The 24,684-nt window shown below is 45.4% G+C and overlaps 1 protein-coding gene across 1 annotated transcript in view; it reads right to left on the reverse strand.

The window, feature by feature from the left end:
- Window positions 1-842: 842 nt before the first annotated feature.
- PCYT1B (phosphate cytidylyltransferase 1B, choline) overlaps window positions 843-24,684 on the reverse strand; it is a 32,914-nt gene continuing 9,072 nt past the window's right edge. The window contains exons 2-8 of the mRNA XM_061988594.1: window positions 20,079-20,178; window positions 18,578-18,694; window positions 15,219-15,370; window positions 13,821-13,899; window positions 9,908-10,050; window positions 7,599-7,787; window positions 843-1,720 (exon numbers count right to left, since the gene is read on the reverse strand). Of these exons, the coding sequence (XP_061844578.1) occupies window positions 1,514-1,720; window positions 7,599-7,787; window positions 9,908-10,050; window positions 13,821-13,899; window positions 15,219-15,370; window positions 18,578-18,694; window positions 20,079-20,178 (987 nt within the window). The 3' untranslated portion in view covers window positions 843-1,513. The remainder of the gene's footprint in view (window positions 1,721-7,598; window positions 7,788-9,907; window positions 10,051-13,820; window positions 13,900-15,218; window positions 15,371-18,577; window positions 18,695-20,078; window positions 20,179-24,684) is intronic.

A 24,684-nucleotide genomic window follows, 5' to 3' on the forward strand; every position in this document is an offset into this window, starting at 1 on the left:
TGTCCTGGCATCAAGGCTGGGGCTGGAAAGCCTCCCATGAGCCCCTGCACCACAGTGGGCTTCATTAGGAAAGCCTGCAAGCCAAAGGCCATCATTGCTTTGCTTTGCTGCCATGGTGATGTGGGCTGGGTGTTTGCAGGTTTCTGAGCTGTGGGGCAAGGCAGCCTCCAGGGCTGGGGGCTCCCCCATGCTCAGGAATCCTGCAGGTCTGCAGCCACCTGGCCAGGGGCCAGCTGAGGGGCTGGCTGGTGGATCCTGACATTGTGCAGGTCTGGATTTTACCAAGCTGAAATGAGACCAGCAACTGTACCCAAGGTAGGGGAAAGCATCACTCCTGCTACCCTTTCTGTGTTCTCCTTGAGGTTGTGTAGGGGTGCCATGAGCAGAGAATGAAAATCCCTGTGCCTAATCCTGTTAAAAAGGTTTCCACTGGTTCTTCCAACTTTTTCTCCAGATTAGGGTAGAGGAAGGGCCTCAGGACCCCTGTGGGGGCAGAGTGTCTGTGATCACATCTTGTTTATGGTCTGATGAGAAATTTGTTGAACCAGCTTAGTAGCGTGTGAGGACAGCAGCACCCTTGTGCTCTTTGTTTGGCGACAGGCAGCTGGGAGCAGCAGGCTTTCCTAGAAGGCTGCACCCCAAGGCCTTGGCATCCCTTGTGTGTTTATTAGAATTCACTAGTAAAAATCACTGACATCTTCAAACACTGTTTCCTACCACAGCACGTTCCACCTAAGGCTGCCTTTTCAGCAGCTTTCTTGCCTCTGAAGTGCAAAGCCAGGAAGCAAACCAGAAGACACCAGGTAGCTGTTCAGGCACTAGGAACAAGGAGAGCGGTTGGATAAAGCATATGCAGCCTGCCTCTACACACACCCCGTCCAGATGCTTGGTCAACAAGCAGCATGATGTAGCTTGGATAGATTAAATGGATTCCCACCCAGTCAGTGGGAGAGCTCTCTGTTTCACTCGCACGGTTTGGGGTCTGTGGCGGATTTCGTTCAAAAACGAAGGAGAGTAAAACATTATTCCCTGTTTCTCGACATTATTTGCTGCAGCAATGCCATTCCTTCAGGTGCCGAGGGCTCGAGGGCGGTCAGCAGGGGCCGGCACTGCCGCACCTTCTCCCTCAGTGGGCAGCCGCAGCTGCCCGCCCTGTGCTGTGGCTGGGCCGGGGCCCAGCAGCCGTCTCCTGCCGCCCCTGGGCGCAGGGCCCGGCCTGGCCGAGACAGCCATGAGCGGCAGGGCCGGGCTCGGGCCTTGCATGGAGAGGGGTGCGTTGCTCAGGCAGGGCGAGCGCTGCCCTGGGGCCTGCGGGCACCATAAAGGGCTGAGGCCAGGATAAGCTCTTCCTGAGCTGTCCCACGCTGTGCTCCGGGCCGTTCTCGGCACCATCTCCCAGAGCACGTTCCCTGCTGCCAGACGTACGCCGGGTGTTCCTCATGCTTCTCCCCATCCAGTGGCTGAGTTCGTAGCTTGTTCTTCTGTCTCATGGTTAAAAAAATAGATCTTTATGTTACTTTTCATCCTCGTCTCCCTCGCTCATGCTGCTGAGGGAGGCAGAGGCGGCTTTCGGAGAAGAGGGAGGGGAGGCTTTACTGAAGACCCAGGGTGGCGATGGAGAACGGGATGGAGAGCGGCCTCGCGTAGGACTGCTGTTTGGGCTCTGCCGGGGAGAGAAAGCCTGGAGCATCCGCCCGCTCCGCTCCTGGAACATCTGCTTCTGCAAAAGCAAAGCGAGAAGATGCTCTTTGAGTCACGCGCAGAGGGGAAGGTCTGTCTGCGGGCAGGCTGGGGCTGTGGCTCACGGTGCCTCTCACTTGAGAGAGCACAGCAGGGTAAAGGGTAGACTCTGAGGAGTGAGGAGAGGCCAGGCCAGACTGCACTTCACTTTTCCCTCTCTAATGTGTTTGTAATTACCTGGTTTTTTACACGACAATGTCTTTTATTAGCTTGGACACCCCTAGCGTAAGAATACCGTGTGCATTGCCCAAAGCCACCTAGGGGGAACTCTCTTTGGATTTTCTCTATGTGCTGATCATGCCTTGTCTCTAGAAGTCAGTTTTGTCCCTCAAGGAACTCCCAGTATTTGTTCCTTGTTCCCAAAGACCTTTTCCTTTAAGCATGCTGGGACAACCAGCACTGTCTCACTGAACTTCCTGGCTGGCCCGGCCTTTTTTCTTCCTTCCTTCCCTTTTCAAGGCAGGCAACCCCGTGCCTGCCAAATACTGGCAGCCACTTCCCCAGCTCCTTGGAGCAGCCACCACCCAAACCCTTGAACTGTGGTGGGAACGTCAGCGTCTTTGGTGAAAAGAGAAACACATGCAGGCTCTATGTTTTTCTTTGGGCTTTATTGTCATTTTTGCTTTGTAAAGCTGAGTGGAGGCCTGCCAGAGCTGGTGGGGTGGGAGAGACCACCTTTGCAGTCAAGCAGTCTGCTACGCTGAGGCAAATGCTGCTACTTGTCAGTGCCTACATGTGGCGTTGCGATGGGCTGCCGGGATGGGTCACAGGAGGTCCGGCGCATCCCGCGCTGCTGCTGCTGCTGCGGGCTTCACCTGGGACATACCCCAGCTGAGTGCCTCACTCCCCTGCTCTGGGCACAGGGGGCTCGGAGCCTCGGTGCTGAGGGTGGGCTCGCAGGCGATGCTCGGCTGGAAGGGAAGAGCCAGCCCACACAGAGTTAAGGTGCTGCTCGGGTCCGACAACAAAACATTGCTGCAGAATGTTACTTGGGATTTGCCTGCTTGGGCAGTTGCAGTCCACAGGCTTTCTCAGCTGGAGATTTTGCTTTGTTCCTCCTGTCCTTTTCCCTGCAGCAATGCTGCTCTGCTCTGACCTTCATCCCAGACAAAGAGCACGTGGCTGCCCATCTTGCTCTTCCTCCCCCATTGCTGAAAGTTGGGATTCCCTGCCAGTGGAGGGGCAGGGAGTAGGTTTTCCCATCACTTTTCCAGGGGTTGCTAATCCTGCGGGGGGGAGGTTAATGATCGAGCACAAATACCAAACTGAACTGTTTTTCTCTGAGCTCACTCACCCAATTTATATCTTTATCAAATCAGCCTTTATTAACTTAATGTTAGAGCCTGGATGTCACTGCAGTGCAGGATGACAGAACAGCCCCTGCCTAGAGCTACACTTAGCAATGCTTTCATGTGGAGACCCTTGGTGTCTAACCTACTCCTCCACTATCCCCTAGGTCCAAAATAGTCAAGACTTCCTGAAGTCTCACTAGCTGGCAGATGGTGATTGCTCCTGATAAATGGTGCCAGAAAGCATTTGGATGGGGGAGGGTTTCTGCTGCCAAGAGCCATGAGGATGTCACCAGGGCTGCCAAAGCCATGGAGCCTGTTGAAATTCACTGGCAGAGGTGCAAAATCACTCTCTAGATCACAGAGATTGAGTTTTTGTTGGCCTGATTTCATCTGTTTCATCCTTTCACTGAAGATAACACACAACAAAAAAGCTTGCTAGGAAATACTTTTTTCCTGGGCAGGCACACCACTTTGACTCCCCCCTGCCCCCGGCACCTTGCCAGCTACTTCAAAGAGCTGTGATGTGGAGGTAATTTGTGGTGGTGTGGTACCAGTGCTGGGGGAGATCAAACTGGCCCTGCTTGGCTGGCCTCCCAAATGGCAGGCAGTACCTGACTGCACCCTGGGCCACACAGACCGGGTGTGGAAAGGAGAATCTCACTTTCCTATGAAGGCTCTCAGCCAGGCTGCAGGACGCCTGCTTCCCGGCTACTGCTTCAGCAAAGAGTCTGTTGCTTGAACAAGCTGGTGCACTCACACCTTCCATGGGATAGATGCCTAGGTGGTCCAGATTGCCTCCTGCATTGGTGCTTTAGCCACCAGGTTGCTGCTGCAGGAGGAGCTGGTGTAATGCACCTGCTGCAGAAGGACTCTTCCCCACTGCCCTCCAGCTGTGCCCTGGCAGGGTTGGTAAGTCATGTCCTTCACAGGCAAGGTCCTCCTAACAGGGGTGCTCCTCAGGCCATTGGGTGCTGAAGAATTACAAGTGTTAGTGGCTTCCTGGAGGTGCTAGAGGGTTAGACAAGGCTCTGTGCGCTCTGGGCCTCTACCAGAGGTGGGAAAATAATTTCAAAGCCTCGATTAAAGTGAGTCAGGTGCCCATAACCAATTTAAGGACAGAACACCTTTATTTGGGCAAACTTGCTGCCAGGGGAAAATATTTTGCCTATTTGTGAGTTTTACTGCCTACTCTTTTGTTTGACAAGTACCATTTGGGCAGGGAGGAGGACTCTGCAGCTGCTGATGAGCTGCTGATTCTATCAAGGCTGTGCTCAGGTCCTGGCTGCAGACACACAGTGTGGCCTCAACGCTGTCCCTGGATTCCAGCTGTGACCTGGTAAGGCTTCTCTGAGCCCCCGCTGATGCCTGGTGTGTCGCAGCCACTTCCCAGGGCAGCCACCATCCCTGGCTCACTCTGTGCCCTGAGCTAAGTTCTGAAGGGACACCTTGTCTGAAGTGGCACTTCTGAGGGAGACTGGCACGGAAACCCTGCCCTGTGAGCTTTGCCTCGCTTCCCTTCTGCTGACCCCAGCTGCAGCTGCCTGCAGGTAAGTGCCTGGGACAGGGTGGGATGAGCCCCTGCTGCTGCCCGCTGCCAGGGAGGAGCCTCTGCTATGAGTGGCCTCTGTGCCAGGCTGTGCCACAGGCCTCTTGTGGCAGAAGGGAAGTTTCATGCCACATTAATTGTTTCTGACCCCTCTGTGACTCTCTTGCAATAAAAATACAAATGGGAGATTGCACAGCTGGGCCAAATCGCCAACGAATTACAGAAATCTTGACATCTGAAAAGTGGCATTTTGCCCTTTTTCCCAAATGGGCGGGTTTTTTGTGGGTTACGTGGCCCTTCCTTTTAGAACATTGATGCTGGCATAAAGCATATTATAATAATTATTTGTGAAATAATAACAGCATATTAATGGCATGCAAATTGCTGATCTGGGAATCCAGCATGCCCGTGACGATTCCTGTACTTTTAGTGTCAACGTTAAAAGCAACATCTAACTAACAGTGATAAGGCAAATTAATGTTAATAACAGTTTTGACACTAATAGCAAGTTATCATTATTTTAAAAGACTTTCCTGTTGCCAAGGCTCAAGCTGGTTTTAAAGAAAGCCACGCCACCTCTCAGCTCGCTGTCACCAACGCTCTTCCTACAACGCTGTGAGGAGATTTCACTCCTCTTGTTCTTAGCCAAGGTCTCGGGGATTGCACCAGATTTCCTACTCTGTGGTCAAACACTAACTAAGGAAACAGGAGGGTCACCCCCAGCTCCTAAAAGACCTTTGCAGAGCAGCTTTTCTCTGACTGAATTTGGAAGAATGTTTTCTCAGGAAAAGGTTTGTAAAAATGCCATCAGTGTGCATCGCGGAGTGGGCAGAGCCAAGGAATAGGATCGAGGCTCTTTAATTACTTCTCTCTCTCTGCACTGCCAGGCTTCTCTCACCTCCTGTGGCTTTCATGTGCCCTGTCAGCATTTGTTCCATTTATTCCACACCTATGGCCACAGGACCATCCCTCATAGGGAACACTTGCTAAACTCCATGGAGAATAACTTACAGAGGAAGCTTAGTGTGGATGTGGTCAATGCAGGTAAGCCCAGGCTTTTCATTACAAGAGTCTCCCTTCTCTCCTCCCCAAGGAAGTAAGCAACTAGCTAAATAAGTTGTTTATATGGCTGGGACCAGTGTTGTTCAGAGAGCATCTGCCTTTCCATGGGACAGACATAGTTGTAAGGAGATTACAAAGACGCAATCTCTGCTCTGATGCCTTTACAGCCTGATTTTAGGCTTTTCTCAACTAAATGGTAATCAATAGAGCAAGTCATGGCAGGGAGAAGATGAGAACCCCACTAAGGGGTGGGTACCATGTACTTTGGTGGCACTGAGTTACGACACAGCTGTGACAGGGGCTACTTAATTCACTAGAGGCCTGTGAGTCTTTCTGAGGGTTTGTTTATAAACGAAAAATGTGCTGTGATCCTGTCAACAGAAGGTGAGAAGCTGTTCAGGTATGAACTGCCAAGAGTAACCTGAGAGAACATTACACGTGCTTTGGCTCTTTGAAAATATTCCAATAGTACCTGCTTCATGGAGGTCCTAAACTGTTTTCTTTCCTGGCTTGCTGCCTCTGTTGACACTTTGCCTCAAACTGTGATCCATGAGCAGTGAAAGCTTTGCACAAGCCTCTCGCAAAAGGTTTGCTTTCAAGAGAGGATGGAGCTGCCTGACTCTGCATCACAGTCTGAAAATTTATCTCTGAAGCTGCTCTGTGGGATTATTTGTCTGGCTCTGGTACTGCTGCCCTCAGTTCCCACTGCACCGCCCTTGCTGCCCTCCCCTGGGCTGGTTACCATTTCCTCCAAGCGAGCAACAGCTTAGGAAGAACTTTTTCACTGGAAGGGTTGTTAGACACTGGCACAGGCTGCGCAGGGAGGCGGTGGAGCCATCATGCCTGGAGGTGTTTAAAAGATGGACAGATGAGGTGCTGAGGGACATGGTTTAGTGATGGGCTTGGCAGTGTGAGGTTAATGGTTGGACTCGATCTTAAAGGTCTTTGCCAATCAAAATGATTCTATGAAGAACTTTCCTCAGAGCTTGCAAGCAGAGCAGCACATCCTCGCTGATGCCTGCACTGGAGTGTCTGACTGGGGCCTGGGCTCTCACCAGAACACAGCTGTGCAGAAAGTTGATTGGGACAGGACAGCCAAGGAACATTCGCTCTAACAAATGATACACACTGCATTCAAGTTCAGCTTTGCTACTGGTTGCAACGTAGCACAGGGAAGTAGTACAAGAGAACAAAGCTTCTCAAGGTTTGGCATATTATTGGAACTGAATGATGGGGGCTGGGACTCTTTTGGGGCTCCCAAGTGTCACCAGCCCAGCCCTGGGTGTGCAACTGGTTTGAGCAGATAAGATCCTAGGGTTTGTTCTCTGAAGGATGCTCTTGCAGACTCTCAACTGCTTTACCTGGGGACCCCTTTGGTAAATGGGCTCCGTGGAGCCAGCAGGTACTGAGAAGAGCACTTCAGTCCCCCTGGAGCCTTCCCTGCAGTCAATTAAAGCCTGGCCACTCGACATGTAAAATCACTCCTTGAAACTTTAAGTCCGTAGTTTTTAAAGTTAGAAAATTGCCATCTTCTGCTGCTGAGTACACAGCACGATGAGAACTATGGAAAAACTTTTCAATGGTCCTGTTTCCCTCACCACCTCCAGTGTATAATTCCTCCCTCATGTCTCCCTGATTTAGTGCTACCAGGGAGAACAGACTGTGTTAGCTTGTTTATGTGTAGCTGTTAATTAAACAGCTCTGCTGAATGCAGTATCACATTCAGCATCACGTCCTCACAAAGGGACAGAAATTATCCCAAAGAAGCAACAGCCAGAAGTGGCAGATCCTCCCCCTGCAGTACTGGCATGCATTATGGGCCTCGGCGAGCAGGTTTGGCATTATCCCACCGTGCTGGCTTTCAAAACAAAGACTGCAGCAAAAGAATCTGCTCTTGATCTGTGCTAAAGAGGAGAAATAAAAACCACTCAAGCTTCCTGGGATGGCAGAATACCTACCCAGGCTCCATCAGGTCCAAACAGCTCTAAAAAGTTGCCGATAAATTCCCTGGACTTTTCTTCCCATTTCTGAATGAGGTCATGGCTCTTCTCTTCCACCTTGTAAACAAATTCTTTTGATTTTTCCTCCACGTTCTTGACTTTCTCTTTCATTTTGTCCACTTGGTTTTGAAAGCGGTACTTCTTCTCCTGTTTTAAAAGTGTGGACAGAGATTAATATACAGGAACTTGGAAATAATTAGCCCTTAACAGTTGAGAAGAGGCAAAAAATGGCATTAATGTATCCTAAACACATATGGCCTTCATTAACTATTCCCATGTTATTTTTATAAATGCAAATTTAACATTTGTGGAACGAAGAGCAGAAGGTACATCCTGAAAGGGCCATCCTGGGCGCTTAGTGTTCAATCCACTACACGAATCTTCCCTTATTTTCAAACTGAATGCACTTTGAAAGTGACAGGAATCTTGAGAAGGATACAAGTGAGAAATTAACAGCTCAGACTTGGCAGTAAGCCAAGGGCAAATCTCCCTGGGTTCCCTATCAAACACAGCCCACTGCTGACTTGTCAGCCTGGATGTTAACTTGGGCCAAAATGTCTCTCTGGTCAGACTTCTGCAGAGCAGAAGAAAAACTCTGTTCACCTCCAAGCCTGGCTAATACAGGAGCTTCTGGCTGCAACAAAGATTTGCACACACTGGTGGCTCGTGGCCAGCAAATGTCACAGGAAAGAAAGAAAATTCATTGCTCAGTCACACAGAACAAGAGAGGGACAGAGAAGCTAATTCTGGGGAGCTCTCATGAGGCCAAGCTTCTAAATACTTAAAGTTGAAGCGCTTTTGTCTTGAAACAGTTCTGTGCTCCACAAGCATACAGCTCACCCAGATCACTAACGCTGTGCCCCCTTCAAGGTGGAATGGTGTCCACAGAAGCACAGATCCCTGTTTCCTGTAAACTTCATGTAACAAGTTTACTTTTCAAACCAGCACAGTTTAGTGCTGAAGTGGGCTTTGTTCTAGCTTGTGAATCACTAGAAGAGCTGTCTTTGCAGCCAAAAGGTCAATAATAATCCTCAAGGTCCAAGGAAACGGAACTCACTTTGCACTTAATAGGTTAAATTCCTTTAACAAGGAAAACAGTGCTCTTCTGCCTTGACAAAACCCTATGGTTTTAATTTTGAAACACAAACAGTATTTCTGCATTTAAATTACTATAAACTAAACACCCAAATGCCAAGAGCGGTGTCAGGATACAACAGTGTCCCAGACTGGGGGAAGCATACCTTATGCAACAGTATCTTAACCTCAGAGCTGCTGAAGGATACATTTGAGCACTCCCAAGCCGCTCAGCAGGCCTTAATTTAACAGGTATTTGCAACAGGGGTATTTCTCAGTGGAGTACTTACAAGCAGGACTTTTTAGAGGTGTTTAAATCTGACAAAAGAAAGTGGTGTATTTACGCCCTGTGATCTGTGCTATTTATCTGTCAGACTTCAAAATGAGTAACAAGTAAACAAAACCCTCACAAAGTGACAACATTCAAGTCCTTCACAAAGGGGTTTCCCAGCTCCAGGGAAGGAAGTGGCAAGCCTTGCCGTGAGCCAGCCAAGTCATGAGGAGGGTTTCAATTACGTGGGCTATCTTGAAGCCTTAAGACTTAAACCAGAAAATGGAGGAAAGTAAACTTTCATTTCTGTTGTTTGTTCCTTGCTGGAGGATAAGCTGTCGTTCTGTATGTGGAAGATGATTAATTTGAGCCATCCTTTCACATGGCACTCTTGACATACCTATTGTGACTTCTCATCTCTTCAGCATCAGATACACATCAGCTTCCTGACACACTTCCTTGCCTTTTAGAAACCTTTTTAGCTTCCCCTAAGAATTTCATTGCTCCACAGTTAGGAGTTTGGGGCTTTTTTGGTTTTTATCCTGTTGCACTGTAGAGAAAGTTTGGCCATCACACTCTGCTCTCTGTGCCGCCTTCTCACAGTGGCAACAAAGAAGGAAATCATGTCTTGTGTCAGTGATTGAGAAGCCTGTGGTGGGGGGGTGTGCTCCTTCCTGGCACGTCATTAAGTCACCTACACCTCAGGGAGGAAGGGGAGCAGCAGCTTTGTTACAAGCATGAAAGCTTAAGATGGAAGAGAAGCTGCTACTTAACAAGAGCGATTAACCAGTTTCTTTAAAATCAAGTTCTTCCAAGCTGTTTTAAAACCAGCAGGAGAAAGATAGTATTTCTTAACCTTTCCTTTACACCCAGGATCCCAGGAGAGAGTGTTTCAGAAGCAAAGGCAGGTGGGTGTACTTACGTTGATGAAGCTGACATTGAGCTCTTTGGCGGTGTACCCTCGCTGCAGGTTGCGCCGGGCGTACACGTCGTAGTCCCGGACAATCCTGGTGATGATGTCCGAGGTGGAGATACCTTCAGTTCTCTGCGTTGGCACAAACATCCCTGGGCAAAGTGGGAACAGAAAGCCCGCTGAGAAAGCACTGCAGGGCCAGGCACCGCGGCACAGAGCTGAGGATGGACACAAAAACACCTGACCAAAGGGAAAAGACTTGCAAATCTGCTCGTCTTAGTCCTAGTTCTTTCCTGTCATTCCTGTGTGAGCTTAATGAAGGCACTAGGTTGCTACAGAATGGTCAGGGTTGGAAGGGACCCTTAGAGATCATCTAGTCCAACCCCCCCGCTCAAGCAGGTTCACCTACATCAGGTCACACAGGAACGTGTCCAGATAGGTTTTGAAGACCTCCTGAGAAGGAGACTCCACAACTCCTCTGGGCAGCCTGTGCCAGGGCTCCCTCAGCCTCACAGGAAAGAACCTTTTCCTTGTGTTTAAGTGGAACTTTTTGTGTTCCAGCTTTTGTTGACTACCCCTTGTCCTGTCACTGGATACAACAGAAAAAAGTGATGCCCTATCCCCTTGACATACCCCTTTTAAATACTTCTAAGTATTTATGAGGTCCTCCCTCAGTCTCCTCTTCTCCAGGTGAAACAGCCCCAGTTCCCGCAGCCTTTCCTCATAAGGAAGATGCTCCAGTCCCCTGATCATCTTGGTGGCCCTGTGCTGGACTCTCTCCAGAAGTTCTCTGTTCCTCTTGAGCTGGAGAGCCCAGAACTGGACACAGGACTACAGATGAGGCCTCACCAAGGCAGAGTAGAGGGGGAGAAGAACCTCCCTTGACCTGCTGGCCACACTCTTCTTGATGCATCCCAGGATGCCATTGGCCTTCTTGGCCACGAGGGCAAACTGCTGGCTCATGTTTAGTTTGCTGTCAAATGTGCTATAGCTATGTCTTCAGAAAGGCTAAAATTTATCCTCTTCACAGTGCCAGCTGTGATGTGGAACTTAGAAGACTGGCAGGGGCTCTTGAGACACAAAAGCTGAACCTCACAGTGGTGGCAATTTACTGAGCAGTGCTTTCCATAAGCACAGCCCTTATCTGATGATATATTAGGGAAAGGTCGGGGGTTGGCTTCCATTCCTGCTATCAAAAGGCCATTTGCTCCTGTCCTCTGCATTTCCACTCTCCCCTCCACTCCTGTGCTGCACCATCTGACGGTCTTTGTTCTGCTGATTAAAACAGACCAGCCAAAGCCAGGAAGTGCCTTCAGGTACAAGACGTGTTACAAGAACTGGAAAAACACCCTGGAGGTGCCAGTAGCTTGTAAGAGGAAGGTAAAGAGTAATAGTAGCAGGAACAAACAAGGACAATACTGCGGGGACTGAGAGTCATCAGCCTCCACAGCCCCCATTTCACATCTACCTGGCCGTGTCACTGGCTGCATAACCTCTCTCCCTGCCCTAATGGATCAGTCCTTAAGAAAACCAGTCATTTATTAATACTGCTTGCATTTTCCTCAACATAGCTGAGGTGTATATTGGTTTTTAATTGCACCTCATCAAGACAGGATCACTTGAACTGTTAATGCAAGTCACAGAGGCAGTAATAGCAGAGTGCTAGCACACCTTGGCTTCAGTAGTTATTTAGAGCTACAAAAAATTACTACTATCACATATACGTAATTGCAACATCAAGCTGCTGATGAGAGACAGCTGAGAGATAAGACCAGAAATGGTTTTGTCTTAAAAGAGTGCTATAGCTCCCGCCAAATTAATCCTCACATGTTCACTTGAAGTAGACAGGCACTGCTAGCTAATTTCGCAGGCTTAGAAAAAGATCTGGAGAAGGAATCAAGCAGCTCAACAGCCTCTTCTGACTAACTAACTGCTATGTGACATTTTTTCTTTCTGATCTCTAATTAATACTCTGCTAAAAACCAGATTATTTTAATCATGAGCAGAGAGGTTTCCCTGATCGTGCTTTTCAGGCTTGCAGCAGCCACTGAAGAAACTATTTTTGGAAGCAGCAGAACGCACTTTGAGCCAGAAGCCTTTACAGATGGGAGCTACACAAACACATGAACAAAATCCAAACCCTACCCTTGCTAAGCCAAAAGCAGAATTGTTTTCTAGTAGATGCACAAATCCATGTGTAACAAAATTACCTTTAGTCAATGATTTTGCTTTCATATGCTTCATGTGTTGGAGAGATGAATGTTTTCCAGACTAATTGTTCACAGATGTGCAGAGGTTTAGTCAGCACATTGTTACCCAGCTCCATATGCCCTTGTCCCCACTGAAGGGAGTGGGGAAATGGGAGCTCGTGGGTATCTACACAAGGAGCCACACAGTTCCCATCTGCTTCTCTGCTCCCCAGCAAACTGATGCAGGAAAATGAGAGTGATGGAACTAAGGAAAACGCACGAGTGCATCCATAGTTTTGGAACGTTTAAAACAACCTCCCGTAGGAGAAAGGCGAAATTCACTATGGTAATAAAGCTGTTCTGGAGCCTTAGCACTACTGCAGCACGAGATTTCTAAACTTCACAAATAAGGTAACGTTATTCCCAGTTTACATGCAAGAAAATTCAGCTATACGAGACTAAAGTCACTTCTCCAGCATCTTGCAGTGACAGACAGTCCATACTCTATTCTGCAAACTTTGAGCTTGTCATCAGGACACGTGTGCACTGTGCCTGTGCCTAATAGCAGAGAAGGTTGTGCCAGGTTTGGGCACTCTCCAGCTGTCAACAATGCAGTGACATCAAGGGCTCCTGTCATTTTGTCCTGCACATTCAGCACTTTATAGAAAAAAGGCAAAACAGTTGCCAGTCTAGAATGTGTGCTGTATGTCCTTCAGTGACCCATCTGTACCAGAGGTACACTGCCTGGTGAAGTGAACTGCTGCTGGCTCTGAAACTGTAGGACAGCAGTTCCCAAAGGAGGGTTGCGAGTCTGACACCATAGTGAGGTTTGTAAATGGAAGAAGATCAAGAACTGCTGCTATAAAAAGCTTATTCTTTTGGCTCAGGTCAATACCTGGTCTATTGCTGTCACTGCATAGCTTGAGAAGGTTGCTTTGCACAGCAAATTCCCATCAGGCAGATTTCCTCTAGGATGTTTTTTCTAAGCCTCAGATTTACATGCTTCATGTAGGCCAGGAACAGGATGGATTCGCTAAGGTTCAAAGCAGCACCTCCAGGGAGCAGGAGGAGAACGGTATGAGCAGTCCCTCCTCTCATACTGTTCACTGTGTTAGGACAGCTGCTGCTGGCAAACAGCGGCTTAACATCATCTCCTCAGATTTAACTCAGCTTCCTTCAACTGAAGAGACAGATACAAACTCCTTGTGGCTTCAGCATGTTCACTGTAATATAGCAGTCATCTAAACCATTAAATAGTCACAGCAAATCAATTACTCTGGTACTGATTGAAACCCTCTGCCAACGTAGTAAAAAGTACCCTTGCTGCAAATCAGAACTGGACCCTAATGACTCCTGAAGGCTGCCTGTCCTTAGGACTGGGCTGTGTCAAGGAGCCTGTGGTTACCAACAAATGACTGAAGTTGGCTGGGCTGCTGTGGGAACTAAATTCTCAGCTGAGCACTCTAAAATTGTTCTAAAAACCCAGGTGGGCTTCTTTTGTGACAGATAGGAATGATTTCCTGGGGGTTACGGCAGAAATTCAGCCAAGGACGTCCTCTGTGGTTATACAAAGTGAATCTTTCTGCTGAAGCCAGCAGTATCTACCATTAGGGTGTAAGAGCACGTGATGTTATCTCTACTGCTCCTCTCTCAGCAGCTGTGGTCAGATGGCAGCAAAAGCATTTGAGCTGAGGCTGAAGAGGAAGGTGCTGAAAATGTAGAGGTGCCCTTACCTGCCTCCTTTATGTGCTTGTACACGTCATCCGAGCCAGCGGAGGAGTACGGGATGTCATCGTGGGCTACAAAGTCGATCTGCCAGTGAACAGAAGAAGAATCACGTGCCAGCATCACAGACTTTTGGGTCAGTGTGGGGTCGTTAAAGACGATCCTCCCTTTTCTTGACTTCAGCTGACTTGCTTTTGACATGCTCATCCTAAAGCCATCACCTAGAATATCGCACTAGATTCAGGCCTATGACTGCTGTCTCATGGGATCAGTTATGAAAGAACAGAAATGCTTCCAGAACATACGCATTTCAAACCAGTCAAGAGCATGCAAGAAACTCCATCCATGCCTTTGAGAGGATACATGACATTTTGACATATTTCTGGCCAATTACTGCAGCTGTTGACCTTTATAAGGAGTGTGCCTTTAATTCAGGACTTCAACGAGACTTTAGTCACTATATGGTATCTTTCCTGGTTCACTTTCTCTTTTCCTGAATGTTACTTTGTGAATAATTCTTCGGTGTTATTTTGCCACTCAAAAATCCATGGCAGAAATAATCTCAGCATATTGAGAAAAACAGGCATGGGAAATATAACACTTTCTGACAAAAATGGAGGCAAGTGATGCCATCTACCTAACCTCAGGTACTGGAATTAACTGAATTAAATAATTTGCTTCATAGAATGGTAGAGGTTGGAAGGGACCTTTAGAGATCATCTAGTCCAACCCTCCTGCAGAGGCAGGTCAACTTACATCAGGTCACATAGGAACATGTCCAGGCAGCTCTTGAAGACCACCAAGGAAAGAGACTCCACAACCCCTCTGGGCAGCCTGTGCCACTGCTCCCTCACCCTCACAGTAAAATAGTTTTTTCTTATATTTAAATAAAACTTTTTGTGTTCCAGCATCATCCCATTACCCCTTGTCCTGTTGCTACATACAGCAGAGAAAAGGGATGTCCCAACATCCTGAAACCCACCATTTAGGTATCTGTAAATATTAATAAGATGCTCCTCAGTCTCCTCTAGACTAAAGAGCCCCAGTTCCCACAGTCTTTCTTCATAAAGAAGATGCTCCAGTCCCCTGATCATCTTGGTGGCCCTGTGCTGGACTCTCTCCAGAAGTCCTCTGTTCCTCTTGAAATGAGGAGCCCAGAACTGGACACAGGACTCCAGATGGGGCCTCACCAGGGCAGAGTGGAGGTGGAGAAGTACCTCCCTTGACCTGCTGGCTACACTCTTCTTGATGCATCCCAGGATGCCATTGGCCTTCTTGGCCACGAGGGCACATTGCTGGCTCATGTTTAGCTTATTATCAATCTAGATAATAGAATTTCACAGGCTTGCTCCTAATTCTTGGCTCAGACTATGAAGGGTAAGTGAGGGATAAGGGGAGAAATGTACCTTATGCTTTTCAAGGAACTCGGGTGTTAGCGTCCAGGGTGCATCTCTGATGACCTCATCCACGTAACGACAGTGTCTGAGGGCTTCGTATCGCTCAGTTTCATTCATCACAGTGAAGCCTTTGAATTTATGAGTTAAATCATCGCTGCAAACTAAAATATGGAGGAATCAACAAAATGGCTCCACACTCAGTAGAATTGGCATGACTAGCAGTTGATTATTTCTTGATAAATCCACTAAGCACTTGGCTATTAGCTTAAATAATTTTGGGGTGCTCCAGGACATCTAAGAGTTCTGCTCATGGTTGGCAGATACAATCATAGGCTTCTTAAAGATCCTTTCCATTCTGGAGCTGCAGCCATAGCCCAAGTGAGACATGATAGGACACCTCAGGTCCTCAATCTCAAGATTGAGTAGGACTCAATCCCACTACAAGTGGGGATTTCATGGGCTGTGTAATGCTTTAAAAGCACTTTTAAAGTGTAGTGTTGGCAGTCACAGAGTGTTTGCAAACTTCACGTTTCACAAAACAGTCAAAGCATCGCCTAATCCAACCTCTCTCCTCACAGCAGAGTCAACTACAGCAGGTTGCTCAGGGCCACATCTGGTTGAGTTTCCAAAGACAGAGAACCTCAGCCTCTCTGGGCCTCCTGTTCCCACTTTTTGTTCTTATGTAAACAGTGCTCTAAATGAAGAATTTATCAACAAAGCTCTAAGTCATCACAGCAGAGCAGCTTCTCACTGAATAAACACTCACAGAAAACAAGTCATGGCAGATTTTTTAAGAATAAATGTCTCAATTATAGGAATGAAAGTCTCAAAGTATTTTGAGTTCAGCAGGTTTCATAGAAAAAGACACAAGGCTTGTGCCATGTTCAAATGGGAAATGGCAGAAGGAAGCCTCATGCAAAGGACGGGGAGCAGCCATATGCTGCAGTGGAATGAAAAGAGTTAGAAGTCCAGAAATCCTGCATCTTTAACTCTGGATGTACCAATACCTTGTCACCTTCCTTTTAAAATTAAGTGAAGTAACACTCACGTTACCAGAGGACTCTAAAAGTTAGGTATTATCTTTCTACCCACCTAATTTCTCATGAAACGCAGTGACCTGTCCCCACAACTGTAACTCTGTCCAATGTTACAGCTACAATAGCCACTTGAAACCTCCCCATTGAGTAATGTGATACCCACTTACAGCTGGGCTGACAGTGATTGTCCTTCCCCACAGGTCACACCCATGCTTTTGGGTCTCACTTGTCTGTGACAAACAGTAACCACACTTGACAAGTGACAAGTGTGACACCATTAGTCCTGTGGGGAAACGTGAGCATGGCCCTACAGCTGCTGCTGTTGCTCCTGCTCCCTCCTTTGGAAACATCAACCAATCGGGCAAGGAGCTGGCACAGGCTCACTCCTTTTCTGAGATCTAAAATGGGTGTTCTTGCTGTGACAGTCGTTAAAAACCTTTAAAGTAGGAAAAAAATGTAGGCAGGCAAAGATAACCCTGGAGTTTGTACAAAAAAAATTCAAAGCCAGATAACAGTATATGTATGACTTTCAGCTACCAAAATGCTACTCTATCCTATTATGTCATTTTTGATACCTGCTGACAGGAAATTTAATGGAGATCAAAGCATTTTCAGTAGAAAGATCCCTTATGAGATTGTATTTATACTTATTTACAGCCTTTATGTCATCTTAAAGCTATCCTCTCCCAGAAGAAAGGATCACCTAAAATTATTGCAAAATAGTAATTTTCGCTCAAATTCTGTAGAATTGTTTTTCCTTTTTTATTATTACTGTTTGTTCCTGTGCAGTGCAAATGCAATATCTCTGTATTTCCTTTTGATTCTGTTATCCTGCTCTAACAACTGACTTGGGAAGGTATAAATATCCATTTGAAGAAAAATCTCAGCTCCCAATAATTGTCTTTGCAACGAAAAATAGAAAAGGTTGGTTGTGGTGCCCACAAAGACACATGACACCAGTGCTTTTGCAGCACAAATTGTATGTGGGTGTGGAAAGGTGTCCATTTTTTAAACATGCTAAGACATTGCTGAGAAAAGGTGCTGATGAGGGCTGGCTGCTTTGTCCTTCACTCCAAAAGTAAGGGTAAAGTGAAGCTATGTCATGAATTTCAAAGGAGCTGTTGCCCCAGAGCTCCTTCCCTGATCTCAGATACCCCCCACTCCTTTAAAAGTGACAGCACAATCTACATAACTTGTAGGTTGTTTTGTTGTTTGTTTTAAAACTCTCACAGTCTTGCACCTCTGCTTGCTGCTTCTGCAAGCTATCTGGCTCAGCAGTAAAACAAGACAGTCCTAAACGTTTCCTTCATTAGAAAGGGATGTCTCCTCTCTCTCCCAGGAAACTCCATGGGAATCACCACAATTCATAAACTTCAAACTAAAAAGTGTATTCATAAAGAAGATTTTGTTTTTCCTCTACATTGAGTCTTTTTTTTCCTCCCTCTCAACTGATTTGGGATGAAGATGTAAAATAATGCATCTTATAAAGTGAAAGTTGCACTCACATTCACTTTATCATCATGGCCATGAGCATCTGAGCAGCTGAAGGTTGCTGTGAAATGTTTATGTGAGGCTTATCAACTCCAAAGGTGCAGGGAAACTAGAACCAAAATGCATATCTATGAAGTCTCAAGAGAGAAGGGCTTACACAGCCAGCTAGGCAGGAAAGACCCAGCCTCTTGGTGACTCCCCAGGCACACACCAACTGTTGAACAGCTGTTGGCCGACTGCACAGCGAGCGAAGAAAGATAGTCATACAAAAACAAAACCCCAGTAAGAAAGTAACTTGCCCAAGGACATTTGTGAGCTGGGAACTGTGTTCAAACCCCGACCTCCATTTGAGTCTCCAATGATAAGGGCCCAGATGTAGCCTCTCTGCTGATGTCGAAGGCCGAGTATGCACACACAGTGCTGCTCTGGCAGCCAGGGGCTGTAGGCTGTGCCTGGCTGGCGGAGGGATGGAGAAGCCACAAAGAAATGAGCAGTTGATCTCATTCACTCACCTCCATCTTTGAACAATTTTGAACACGTAACTGAAAAAGGTAAATTATTCATATGGAGCTATTCTAAGCTCAGAGTCATGCAGGCACCTGCTTTAACTAGAATGGGAATTGTGCCTGTGCTGCTGAGGGCAGAATTTGACTTTTACTTTAATTGATGCAATTGTAAGACATAATTCAAGGCAAATCACCTATAGAAAGCTCCCAGAGTGAAAGTAGCATTCAAAGTTATAGTGTACAAACAGCTGGGGGTGCGAGCACGGCAAGAACTCTCTGAAACTGAAGCACAGAAGCAAAAAAACCCCAGTGCAATAAATAACTCTGATCTTACCTCCTACTAATAAGTAGCTATTTGGGAATAGAGTTTTGGCTTGCATAAGAGCTCTAGCATGGCCAGAGTGGAAGAGGTCAAATATCCCATCTGCATACACTCTGACAGGTCTGTCAACTGCGGAGAAAGAAACACAACAGTGATTTTTCAGGCCCAAAACAAGCTGCACGTAATTCTACCGGACAGGTTTTTGTTCCAAGATCAGATGACTTCAGAGATTTACCTCAGTTCGGAAACTTCATGAGTGAACTCATGGTGTTTTAAGCCTGCTCATTACTTGTTTGTCTCTGTAGTTTCTGCTGCTTTATCTCAGACCTAGCCTATTTATTATCATCCATCATCCCCATATTCTAATTTAGCAAAAATGTCATCTTTCTGCCTCATTCAGAGTTCCACCATATGTCTTGTTCTCTTCTCTCTGCCTTTCTAGTCAGTTCTGCCTTCTGGATTTTTTCATTTTTTTCCTCTTTTTTTCCCTATCATCTCCCTTTTGTCTGTGACTTTTTTTACACAGCTTACTGCAGTAAAAATGTGTTGCTTACCTCTTCCACATAAACCTTTCACTTCCCTTTTTTTGTACTTCCCATCAACTCTTCCCTTCTCTCTAACAAGCCTATCATTTCACTTTCTCACCATCCTTCTGCTATCACTCTTATAAAACTCTTGCTTTCTGTAAGACAGCAGCTTCCAGATAGAAAAAGGACTTGCTTTCCCAAATGACATGCCTGACAGCTGTGCCACTTCCAAGCAAAAGGACTGTGGAGATTACAGAAACAGAGCTTCAACCTCCATAGACTGTGCTTCAGTGCTACAAAGATCTGTCCTTGCTGTCAGGACATCCAAAGGTCCATGGGAGCACTGCTCCTTGCAGAACTGACTGGAAAGCTGCAGCTTACTTCTATAATGTGTATGTACGTTAAAAGCTTACTTTCAATAAGTAAAATAAGTAAACAATGGCTTTAAAGAAATAATCTCTTGGAATTTAGTGGGGATAAAGTATGTATTCTGAACTTTATATGAAGTCATCTTGTTTCCTCAGCCCAACACAAATGTCCAGATAAATTGAGGATGGTTCCCTTGCAAAGAGCAAGTAGCTTTTAAGGCCACTTGAGGTCTGACGTCAAAAACAGGAACATCAGTAAAAGAAGAGCTTTCCAGCATTCAGAGACAGTACGGGAAGAGAATATAAGAGGCAGCCACTACACAACAAAATTTTCAGACTGGCTGGAGTGAGCTGGCAAGCCTTCCCTCCAACCAACACACAGACATCCACAAAAGCATCAAACTCTAACTTGAAACGTTTTCTCTTGTTGTTTTTCTAACAGAAGATAACGGTTCTGTGGTTGCTGGTTTCCTCCCCATTACCTGACAGTACTAGATACCAGGCTAGCCTCTGTGTTTCCAAGTGGAAGGCACAAGTGAGTATCAACAAGTGTTTGTAAGGGACAGCCTGTGCTTTGGGAGTGCCCATGTTCCTGCTGATGTGGCTTTCCACACATACCTGGTGTTCCCAGGCGGGCTTGAGCAATGGTTAGCTTCTCATGTGGGGCTTGGCACTGACAGCTTGTTTCATCCGCAAAAGGAGCAGGTGCCGTCAGAGTCTGCAAGAAGGAAAGAACAGAAAAAAAGTCAATTTGTTTTTTCCATCCAGTCGTTTAGTTTAAAAAGAGCCAATTAACTGTGGCAGAATGCTGTAACCAGGCTTAATGGTGGTTTGTTCTCTGAGGATTTCTGCTTTTTGGTCACCTCTGAGTATACACAATTCACACAATATAAAATGATGAGGAAAATAATGCTTTCCAAATGCATCATGCAACCTAATTCTTTGTCTCTGATGAGAAGCTTAAGCTTTTTTGAGGTGGGTGCAGGTACATCATTTTTCTGTTTGCAGAATCAAGTCAGGTTTGATGGCCCAAGCAGCTTAATCCTTGGTTTTATTTCAATGACTCCAAAGACCTAAGATGCAAAATGTATCCCACTACCTGCAAGTAATAGCTGGAAAAGCTAATTGAGATTTAGAAACTTGCAATTGAGCTACCTTTTCACAAGCACCAGTTTCACTGACATCACTACAGATAACTGGGACTAGAGGGTGTTTTGTTTCTTTGTAATTAGAATCCTGTATAATTTTGAGGAGCCACCCAAAATAAAAGCAAGAACTCAACCAGAAGTCCCACCTAACTAGAGCTAACTGAACTGCAACTCCTTTCTCTGGTCTGACACACACTGTAATAGTATTGAAATGCTCTAACTGTGATCAGAGCACCACAAGGACACTTGCTCTGAAGAGCTTATAACCCAAACATCTAAGAGAGAGTGAAGATATGTGAAGAACGACGTGACATTATCTGTCAGGAAACTCAATTATAGAAATTGTATTTTCTGATCATGCCTAGTTAGGAAGTCATCAGTGATCAGAACTTCAGATATTTATTATCTGCCACCAGAGTCTGATAAGAAAAAACATGCTTCTACTGCTCGTCTTGAAATCTTTATGAAATCCTAGTTGAGTTTTGTGAGATGAGGTGGTGGGTGAGACAAGCAGACGGAATCTATCACTTACTTTGCCTCTGCCATGATTTAGCTGGGACCTCATGGCCTTGCAGCTGTGTCTTGGTTGGTTTTTGACAATGACCTCTTGTGTGATGTACAGTTGTCATACCAGTTTGAGCACTCATGGTTGATCCTAATGGAATCTCTCTTCCCCTTTGTAGTTTTTTTTTAGCCTTTAGATGCTGAATGCTTACTTACTGATGATTTATTTTCTTTAGCATCCCTGAGACACTTTGAGATGTGTCATACCTAATTGTTGCTCATGTCTGGGCTCACTGGCTTCTTGCATGGAAAGGTCAGAGGATGGTAGTGAAACAACAACAAGACGTAAAGATTCATATCCAGTTCTTTCTGCTGATTTACTGTTCATTTTGTTTACTGAAAGCACTAAAAATTAAGGTAGATTTCTTTTTTTTCCTTTCTATTTTTCTTTCCTTTTTTTCCCCAGAATCTTAAATGTTGCAGCAAATCATCATCATTAGTATCTTAGTGATGAAAGTCACAGCATCTCTGCATAGGCAAAGTTAAAAATGGAGAAACTATGACCAAGTCCAAGTTTCTGTCTGGGTTTCATGGATGGGAACTGTTCATCGGGCCACCCACGCTGCACAGTGTAGAATATTGCACATAATCATACCATGCCAGCTCCTTCCTTTATTTTCTAAATACTGCCTTTTTGCTTTTGGCTTGGCGATCACTGTGTGCTAACCTGTCTTTTATCGCCAACCAAGGTCAAGTTACACGGCAGCACATACAGCCTGGCTCCTGCTGAGATAAAGGGGAAGGCAGAAATGTTAAAACAATAATGGCTATGGTCTGAGTCCTCCAACTGGTAATCAGATCCTAGCTTGGCAGAGGCTGTTTCCTTGGAGATTATTCGAAGAAAATAGGCCTGGTTTGCAGGAAGATACCTTTCCCCCCCCTCAGGCAAACACAGTGGTGCCTTTCATCCATGTAAATGCCTTTGCAACACCAAGATTTTTCTTTCTGTCTCTGCTCAATGGAGAACAACCTCTACTCGCTTCCCATCACTCCAGCTTTTGTAAAAGCTTATCATTAAACCTCGCTTTAAGGCTGAGGGCTTAGAACCAGACCTGCCAATATTTCTGTTACTCTCTGAGCTTTCAGTCACTGGCTATGAAAATACATTAAATACAACAGATTTAAATCAGTGATATTCTATTGAAGCCATGTAGAGAAATACGCTACCACCACGTGCTGACAGATCAAGGGAAACACAGCAATAGCTTCCCCATGAGTATCTAATACAATTTCACTTCATCTAGCCTAGAAAAAATAAGCTTAACAAAAACATGAGTAAAATAAGACGAGATCATTCAGTTTCTATGTAAGAGCATACAATAAAATATTAAAAGCCAGAAATAATTTATCAAACCTCTTTCAGTTTGTATGTAATTACTTGTATTCTTTCCATTTTTTTGTCAGTAATAACTAGAATTGAGAAAAGAGAGCAAGTAATTGATACAGCAGCTTTTTCATTTTGGTTAATCCATTAAGGTACTTTTAGAGTTTGCTTTAGTTTTGCCAATAATCAGATGGTTAGAGAAAGACTATGCAAATGTACTTCTTTCTTTGACAGATTTTTCCCTTCATCTTCCCTTCCCTTCATTATTTTCTTGGTATTTACAATCTGCCATTAGTCAAGGAAGTCAAATTAACCTTGTATTTCAGACCAAGGTAAGCTTCTGAGATCTGCATCATCCTGTAGCAGGGTGCTCTATAGCCTGAGTGAGCTCAGTGATGAATTATCTCATTTTGTTTGCTCAGCACCTGCTTCCTCTTTGTATTATTTGACATTCTTGTACTGCAAGCTTCAGTAAATTCATCCATAGTCACTTATTCCCTGCCTCTCTCTTTTCTCAGTCACATTTTCTATGCTGAAGAGCTTTACCCCATTTACTCATTCCTCGTACGGAAGACAGTCCACAACTTTGGTTATTTTTGCTGCCTTTCTCTGTTAACAACAAGGTGGTTTAGACAATGTTCAAATTGGTATCTCTTGCAGTTTTTAGAGCTTTGATAGGAACAGAAAATTGTTTACATGGTGCTCACACTTTGGGGTTCTCTTTGATGACATTAGCATGTTACACGTGGTGTCAGCAGGGAGACTCTACTTTCATTTAAGCAGCCCAAATGCTATATTGTTACTGTATTATTAATATATGGTGCCTAGCGAAAGCCTATTACATGTCATAAATGGAGATGTCATTGTAATATTAGGACTAATTTGTGATATTTAATTCAGAAGACGTGAAAAATCTCTTGCAATGCAAGTCCTGTTTCCTGGGAATGAAGATGCTGCGTTCTATTACAATTAGATTCACTTCCTAAAATGAATGTATGTGAAAAGGCCATATTCAGCAACCCTTGCATAGCAGGAGCCGTGCATTCGATATCAAGTTTAAACAGTGTCTTACTTGCATTCTCACAAATCTGCAACACAACTGAACAATGCTCAATAAACTTCACGGTGTTAAAAGATGGAAGGTACATAAAAAGAGGGCTTCCTAGCAAATGCCTCACTGCTCCATTTGCACTCAGTAACCCCTGACTACATTTAATGAGACAGTCCAGAGAGGAGAGGACAGTGTGGGAGGCAGCCCTGAAATGCTTCTGTGGCTGGGATACTTTATGAAGAAACTCTAAATGATATCTAGAAGCAGATTATTTTCAGGTGCATCTCGAGGCTGTCTTTTTTTCATCACTCTTCACACTCTCTTAGGCTACTGTAGCCATTTAACTTAGCTGCTAGTCAGCAGATAAACATCCATGGCTTATGTTTCCAATGGATTAAAAGGAAAGTGTTTGTCAATTTGTAGAGAAACAAGAGTCCTTCAGTACCACTGAAGTAACAGGTCAAAAGCAGGAGCACTTCCACATCCTCACTTTTGTTTAAGCTTGTAATAGCAAATAGCTGTGTTATTGTTTGCTTGGTTTGTATATATTTGGTTGTTGGGTTGGGGATTTTTTACACAGCAGCAAGGAAGACAGCAATGTGTTTTTTTAAACAGGCAAACATAGCCTCCTCTACACTATAGTGCATCTGCCATTTTATCTCTGCCTGCAGGGGAATTAAACTCAACGAGTGCCAATGGAAGGAGCTACTCTTTTCCTTTTTTTTTTTTTGACTCATACAGCTACACTACCTCCCTTGTCATGTGACACAGACAAAATCATTGTCCTCTTGGTAGGTAGAATAGTAGTATTGTCACCTAAGATTTTGCCATCAACAAAGGTCTAAGAAAATTTCAGGTCTTGAACCAGTACACCTCCATAGGCAAAGCTTGGTGGAGCAGGCTGGGCCTGTGCTTATAAAACAATTAAGCTGTCAGGCAAATTCTGTGGGAGGTCTGATGCTGTAATCTCCTTTTATCTCTGAGGCAGTATTTAAAACAGATAACTGATTTCACTGGAACAAATCACGTGGGTAAGATCTACTCGTGTGTGGAAAGATTATTTTGGGAACCTGCTCCTGATGTTGGCAAACAGTAATTACAGAGCAGGAAACAATTATTTCAGTTTTAAGGAACATT

This window comes from Colius striatus, chromosome 1 (assembly GCF_028858725.1).
Source record: "Colius striatus isolate bColStr4 chromosome 1, bColStr4.1.hap1, whole genome shotgun sequence".
NCBI classification, from domain to species: Eukaryota; Metazoa; Chordata; class Aves; order Coliiformes; family Coliidae; genus Colius; species Colius striatus.